Below are 7,898 nucleotides of genomic sequence, written 5' to 3'. Positions count from 1 at the left end.
TATATATTGAGTTTTTGTTTATTTGATGTACTTAGTATTTGTTATGTTTTTGTATTGAATATTTTGCAAATACTCAAAAAATATTTATAATTGAATATTTGTTGCATTTTTACTGAGTATTTGTAAAAGCGCAGCAAATTCTCCCTGAATATTGTGATTTCGTATACTTCTCCCTGAAATCTCCTTTTTTTCTTCATTATTATTGTGTAAGTTCCATAGACAAAATTCTACTTAAAATAATTTTTTTTTCATAAACTGTTACATATAGCAATATTCACTATGTTTAAAACTCGAAGAAGAAGGCATTCCTCATAAACTGCATTGAGTGGCAAAAACCCTTCTCATTGTGAAAACACATTCACTGTTTTTAGCACATTCAAACAATTAACCCAAATATAAATTGATTATCTTAAAACATGCGGCTCAAATTAAATAAATTTAGGTTTCATTTGAAACAAATTTCTTAATATTTATTTATTAGTTCATAATCAGAATTTTTGTTTCTACAGCTACTTTAAGAATCAATAAGAAAATCGTCCCAAATGAATAATAAAAGTTACTTTTTCTACGGTAGCTTTACAGTAGCTTACGCTTCATTTTGGACCTTTTTTTCCTATTTTTTAAATAGCTTTTAGTAAAAAAAAAATGAACTATTAAATTTTCCAAAAAAAAGCTACTTTAGAAGGTAATAAAAAGTTATCATATAAGGGGACATTTTTGTTTTCATTTAAGAGTATCTTAGTCATCTCCTAAAAATTTATGCGAAAATTGGTTTGTTGTGTTGATAAGTTGAGCCAGCACAAATGAATTTTATGCTATATGCAATCATATATTGTATTAAACTATCCATATATATCTCTCTATATTAGTATCAATTAGGGGTATAACTGTATAAGTGAGCTGAGCCAGCTCGCAAGCGGGCTCTAGCTCGACTCGTTTATTGGCTCGCGAGTCAGGCTTATCGATCTCTAGCTCGTTTATTCACGGCCAACTTGATTCACTATTAATATTTTTAAAATAATTTTTTTACTAAGACTAAATGTTTTAATCTTCCAACCTAAAAATTAGCACTAAATGTTTTAATATTCCCGCCTAATCCCACTAGAATTCGAGGTAGACAGCGCTCGAGGCGGGCGCATTTGCGCATTATGCATGCCTATGGGACGAGCGCGGATGGCTCGCTCGGTAGAACAACGGGCGAATTTAACGGTTGCGGAAGATGTTGGTGGTGAATGCGAACGGTTGAACGATGGTCGAATTTGGTGATCGAACGTCAGGCATATTCAACGGTTGCGGAAGACGCAGGTGGCTCGCGAGCAGAGGCAGACGCGCACGACTTGCTCAGGCGCGGAAGATGCGGACGACGTGGACGATAACCGAGGCTTGTGAGCCAGCTCGAGCTCGTTTATAGTGGGATGAGCTCGAGTTCGAGCTCGCTTTCCAATTGACAAGCTGAGCTTGATAGTGCCAAAACTCGACTCAACTAGTTTACACCCCTAATATCAATAAAACTATTTTTTTAAACAATTTTAAATGATAAAATGAATCTTACACATCTTTTGTGACTTTCTAAATATACAATTTTTTAGAATTAAAAACTAAAAAAAATCATTTTAGTTTCTAATTTATGTAATTTCCAACCTCATAGATTAAAAAAAAAAAAGATGTGCTAGAACTAAGAGAGTGTGTGAGAGAGAGAGAAATAAAGCTTAGTAGTTAGTACTGTCATATAATTATGTTGTGTTGTGCCTCTAATTCCTATATGTTAAATCTATTTGCCAACATGAAAATTTTTTTTGGGGCTTTGATGTAGGTGTAACCACTACTTCACTAGAACTTCCTCCCCATCTTCCTTCAACACTTCACACTCATCCCATGCAAACACATTTCAAGAATGGACACTTTAAACCCAAACAAATCTCAATCTCTTAGCAACATCTCAAGCTACTCTCACTCCTACATGTTATTCTCAAACAGTCAAATATCAACCATTACATACCGCCGTATCCACTGATTTCTTAACACTTCAAAAACAGGGCACATGGTCACTCGTTCCTGCTCTTGCAAATAAAAATATTCTCGGTTGTCATTGGACTTTCAGAACAAAACTTAAAGCTAATGGCAATATTGATCGCCACAAAACATGTCCAATAGCCCAAGATTTAAATCAAGATTATGATATAAATTATAAAGAAACATTCAGCCCAGTAGCAAAAATGCTCACCATTCATTTCCTTCATATCATTGCTCTTCATCAACAATGGATTGTTCTACAGTTAGATGTCTCCAATGCTTTTCTCTATGACAAACTTGCCGTTAATGTGTATATACTTTTTTACCTGGTCATGTATGTAGATGACTTACTCAACACTAGAAATCATCAACCAACAATTCATATGCTTATCTCAAAGCTGCAATCTTTCTTTTCTCATAAAGAGGGCTAATATCTCTTTTTTGGGGCATTCAGGTACTTCACATCTCATTTGGCTATTCCTAAATCAATCACAGTATGCCCGAGACCTTCTTACATCCTCTGGATTTGCCACCTGGAAACCATCTCATACTCCAATGTCTCTTAATCCATATCAATGTCTACAAGCTAAGCTCTCTTGAGTATCTTAGCATAACATGACCAAATATTTCCTTCGTCACAAATCAAATATGTCATCATATGCATAATCCCACAAACCAACACTATCAATCTCTCATAAGGCTGCTATGATACATTCAAGGCACAGTTCACTTCGGGCTCCCCATCGTTCAAGGAAAAATTATTATTTGTGTGTCCGGATTCGTCCGGAGACCAATAAATAAGCGTCACGTCGCCCCCAAAAAAGTACCGCGCTCGGTACCTCTCGGTACCGAGCGCAGAACCAGACGGTTCTCCCGTCCGGTGTCCACATAGAATAATTCCTCTTATTCAAGGCCATATCTAACTGAGACCATACTCTGATTCTAAATGGGCTGCTAGCTGCCTCTGATCAAAAGTCCACCACTGGTTTCTGCACTTTTCTAGGCAACACATTTGCGTCTTGGAGTGTCAAAAAGCAAGTTACGATAGCAAAAACATCTACTAAAAAAGAATACAAAGCTCTAGTCTCTGCCACATCGGACAAACAATTATCTCTAACAAACTTGTTTCCTATACTTCCATATAAATCATAAGCTCTGTAATTTGTGTACAAAAATACTACAGTTACAAGTAAAAAGCTTTCTTCTCTTTGTTCCTCTTCTCTGTTACTTCCTTTCTTCAATAAGTGTTGTAATTTCCTTAGTTAAGGAGGTTGAGGAAGTTGAAGACCATGCGGGACGCTTGTGATCATCACAATTGTAGATGAAGATTGGAATCATGGTAAGGTTTTTAGTATAAGTGGCTAAAAGTCCAATAGTAGAACTAGAATGATTTCTCTAAACCAAATTCTACTCAACTTTCTCTTCTCCATACGGCTGCTTCTACTTCCCTTCTCCTTGAAATACTCCTTTGCTCGTCACGAGTATCATATGGGAAGTCAAATCGTATCCACAGGTCGGATTCGGATCCAATCCAACTCTGATCTGACATATTTTGACATGACCCAAACCCAACCCAATTTGGAAATCAGATTACTTTTCCCAACCAAAACCCGACCTGATTCGGGTTCAGGTCAACCCGACTTGACCCATAAGAAATTAACTCGATGAAATCGACGACCGTAGCTTTATTATGTTTGCACTTGTATTCAGCCAAATCCCGTAAATCCGTTGATGACGGCAGGTGAGGCGACATAGCGACGGAGGACGGCGGTGCAACGACGGCGGCAGGCGAGGTTAGCTTAGGTTGCGTCGGTGCGAGGTTGACGTTGACTGGTCGTGTTTCGTGCATGCCTGTCCGATTGGCTCCTGCCAGTCTAGCTGTCTAGGCTAGGACTTGGGTCTCGCAAGAGGTGTTGACGCGGCACGGTGACATGTGAATGTGGATCGGCCGACGGCGAGTGGGCAAAGTAGCAGACGAGACGATGTCACGCACGCGACATCCATGTTCCCGGATTAACCATGATTGATTTCGGGTTTTTGGGTCAACCCGACCAGGTTTTGCAAATTGGTTGAAAACTCATACCCGACCCATATGGAAAACGGGTTGACCCAAACCCTTTTTTTTTTTTTTTTTTTTTTTGAGTTAGGTCTGAGTCGGGACAAATTTTGACACCCCTAGAGTATCGTGTGTGTGTGTGTATATATATATATATATATCATTCTCCGTGAAATCCTCCTTTGTTCTTCGCGAGTATTGTGCTAATTTCTATCGATAAAATCTACTTAAGATAATTTTTTTCATATACTGATCCATTTAGCAATAATCGCTATATTTCAAAACTTGAAGAAGATGGGCCTTAAAAGAGAAAAATCTATCTATCAAAGAAGACATTCTTGATAAACTGCACTGAGCAGAAGGTAACAAAAGAATTTTACCCCTTCATTGTGATAGCACATTCTCTTTTTTAGCCCATTCAATTCAAATATAAATGGAATACCTCAAAGCATGCTCCTCAAATCAAACAAAGTTTGTCTATTTTGATCCTTAACATTCAAATTGATAGCTTTCTTTGATTCACATAAGGGAAAATTTTTGTTGCCGCTCTAAAGAATGTCGTCATCGAAGTTAGGATGTTAAACTCTCTATATCTTGATCATCCTGTATGTTCCAACACGCAACACTCCTAAATAGTTGTCTGCAAAATTTTTTTCATGTGTTTGCATGTTTAGGTAGCACAAAGGATGGAATTCGACAGTATTACATTAAACTCCCTCCTTCTCTCATTCTTAATACCAATATATTGATACTTTGGCTCATAATTACTTTAAATGATCAAATAAATATTTTTGTATCATTTGCCACTTTCTTATGATATAATATTTTGAGTTAAAACTTAAATCATTTTAGTTTCTAATTTTGAGTACTTTCTAGCCTTATGAGTAAAAAGTTTTTTTGATGGATTAATACTAAGTAGTTTGTATTGTAAGTAGCATAAAAAACCAAATTTTCAGTATAAAATTTGTTTTAAAAAATAACGAAAAAAATAATAGCCAAACAAAATTATATTTATAATATTATAAAGCTAAATGAAAAAAAATATGTCTCAACAAAGCCCTAAGTGAGTGAGAGAGAGAGAGAGAGCTTAATATTACCATATAATTTTGTTCTGCATCTAATTCCTTTATGTTAAGTCTATGTGCCAACATTTGAATTTTTTAGGGCTAATGTGTAGGTGTGTAGCATTACTCATATCAAAAATTAATATTTATATAAAAATTCATGAAAATCAATATTTTCTTTTTCAAACAAAAAATACATTACACTTCAAATATTAATTAGCCTTTGTAAATAAATAGATCCTAAATAGATTTTTTTGTGGGTAAATTTATTTGAAATGTATAACAAAAATACTCATAAGTTTATTTATATTGCCTAAACTCAGCTTAATTACTATTCTAATAAGTAGCTAGTGCTAAAATAAATTATGAATAATCTAAACTGATTTGTTATTTGAAATCAATTACAAACCAAAAAGTATTGTTGCTTATTCTAATGTCATAAATAAATAATCCGAGGTTTTGTTTGAGGCTATTTTTTAAAGAAGTTTTTTAATACAAAAAAAATTTAATTTTTATACTTAAAATATGCTTTAAGAAGCAGCAAAAAAGTCATCCCAAATAAAGCTTAAAACGGATTACAATTTTATATAGGTAGGTTGTAATAACTTATCTAAAATTAAATTCAAGGAGAAAGACAAACGGAGCTAAGATCTAAAATACTCAATGGAAACTTAGGAAGGAAAGAGAATTTGATGTGGGTCATATTTAATTTAGACTGTATTAATTTATGTTTTTACAGAATATTTTAAAAATATGTGTAGGTTGATATAAATAGCGCTTGAACTCATAGCAGACTAATTTAAAATATATTTGAGAATTCTGATTGGGCGAATGCTTATATTGTCAAAAAAAGAAAAAGAAAAATATTATGTGTGGATGTCAAACGTCGTCCGGAGACCAATTAGAATGTGCCACATCATCCATTTGCTTGGTACCACAGCTCAGTACAGCTAGATTTGTTGCACCTGATTCACCTTCGGATGTAGAGCTGCATGCGATGTCCACACAGAATAATTTCTTAAAAAAAGACTACAAAAAGTCTCATCTTTATTTGTTGAAAAGAGGCCTCAAATGAGATGGTCACATTGACAGAAATTACTGAGAAAAGCAAATTATTTTATACAAGATAGTTTAATCTTACATTGATTTATTATTTGAGATTTTTAGCTATCAAATAAAAGATTTTGAATTAAAAATTTGCATATATGAGTTTGACTTTGACTCAGAAGTCCAAAAAAAAAAAACAGAAAATTTGCTCTTTAACTACAAATCAAGAAAATATGAACAAACAAAAAGAGGCTTTATAAAATATTACAAGTTTACAGCAAGCAAAAATAAAAATTATTTTGATATAAGAAAATAATTTAGGATATCTCATCAAAACTTTATTGAGATAAATTTTTATAATTATTAAAATTATTTTAGATAAATATAATATAAAATTTTTAATATTATATTCATCTGAAAAGAAATCTAATAATCTGATAATCGTCATGATTAGATATCCTGTTTTTTTTTTAAACCACTCAGAATCTCCGTTTCGGCAAAGAGGAATCGCCGGACACCTTATTCTTGCCTCGAATGGCGGGGCTGAGGTCGACGAAACTAAGCAACCCATGCCTCTGAAAAGGCAGAGGCGTTTTTCTCTTCCGCTCCTCCGCCGCCGCCCGATTCGCCGTGTAATGCTTCTCATGTGCCGATACCGGCGGCCGACTTCCTCTTCTAACCGTCTCACCGCCTCCCGTCTTCTTTTCCTCTCCTGCTCTCTTATTATTCAACAAAGAAGCAGAGGGCAAAACAGTATACTTCTGCAGAGGATCTTTGCTTCCTCTTCCAGTAGCTCGCCCTTCCGACGCGCTCCTAAACAGAAGCAAATCCTTCAGTCTGGGCCACTTCCTGCTTAACCCACACTTCACGGGATTGGCCGATGGGCTTCTATCTTTCGCGAGGAGTCCTTCGTTTCTTAAAGGAGAAAGCGATCTTGATTTCCTTCGCCCGTTACTCAGGGAATTTGGGGCCAACAAACTCCGGCCTCTTTCTTGCAGCGGCCGGATTCTGCCCTTCTCAAAGAGCTTATCGGCCGTTGTTATCTCCGGTGACAGGCGATGACGGTAGTTGCTCGGAGAAAAAGCGAATTCGAACATATCGCCACCGTTATCGTTACGGCTGCAAGGGCTGCACTGGGAGTAGATGGCCGCGGCTTGGGCTGGGCTGCCTGGCGCGCTGGTGTAGTGATATCGGTAGTTGAATTGGTCGCCGAACGGGAACGGGCTCGACGGAGCGCTTGTGTGAGCAGAGAAGATTGTGTTGTTGAAGTGGAAGTCCGGCGATCTAGCCAATGGTGCGACGACCTCCATCTCCGACGTTCGCTGATTGGACAGTTCTGATGGTTTTGGAGACTATGGAGATTGGTTTGGTGAAAGGAGGTGTTGTTTTATACAAAAACTTGGGTGGGCGGTAGGAATATCTGCGGATAATTCATTAATTGAACAGCCAAAATGCCTAAGCAATGGGAACGCTGAAGTAAGATACTAAGATGTTAGAATATTAGAGGACAAAGAAGGAAGCTTCAATCAATTTTTAATTTCTTATTATAATTATTAGTTTTTTGAGACATTTGAGCTGTAAAGATTTTAGAAATGTATTTCTTAAAAAATAAAAATTTAAAATAGCTCTTATGTTCAACACCAAATCAATAAGTCGAAAATCATTAAAAAAAAAAGTGTTAAATTTACAATTGTTTTTGTGAGTGCAATAAATTCTTT

The 7,898-nt window shown here is 35.9% G+C and overlaps 1 protein-coding gene across 1 annotated transcript; it reads right to left on the bottom strand.

The window, feature by feature from the left end:
• Positions 1–6,565: 6,565 nt before the first annotated feature.
• On the bottom strand, positions 6,566–7,644 carry LOC110114113. Its single transcript, XM_020846879.2, has one exon. The coding sequence runs from the start codon at positions 7,488–7,490 to the stop codon at positions 6,660–6,662; it is 831 nt and encodes a 276-aa protein (XP_020702538.1). The 5' UTR covers positions 7,491–7,644; the 3' UTR covers positions 6,566–6,659.
• Positions 7,645–7,898: the final 254 nt, after the last annotated feature.

The sequence above is a fragment of the Dendrobium catenatum genome, unplaced genomic scaffold (assembly GCF_001605985.2).
Source record: "Dendrobium catenatum unplaced genomic scaffold, ASM160598v2 fragScaff_scaffold_1267, whole genome shotgun sequence".
NCBI classification, from domain to species: domain Eukaryota; kingdom Viridiplantae; phylum Streptophyta; class Magnoliopsida; order Asparagales; family Orchidaceae; genus Dendrobium; species Dendrobium catenatum.
The sequence above is the reverse complement of the archived record's forward strand: the minus strand, read 5'-3'. Positions and strand labels throughout refer to the sequence as shown.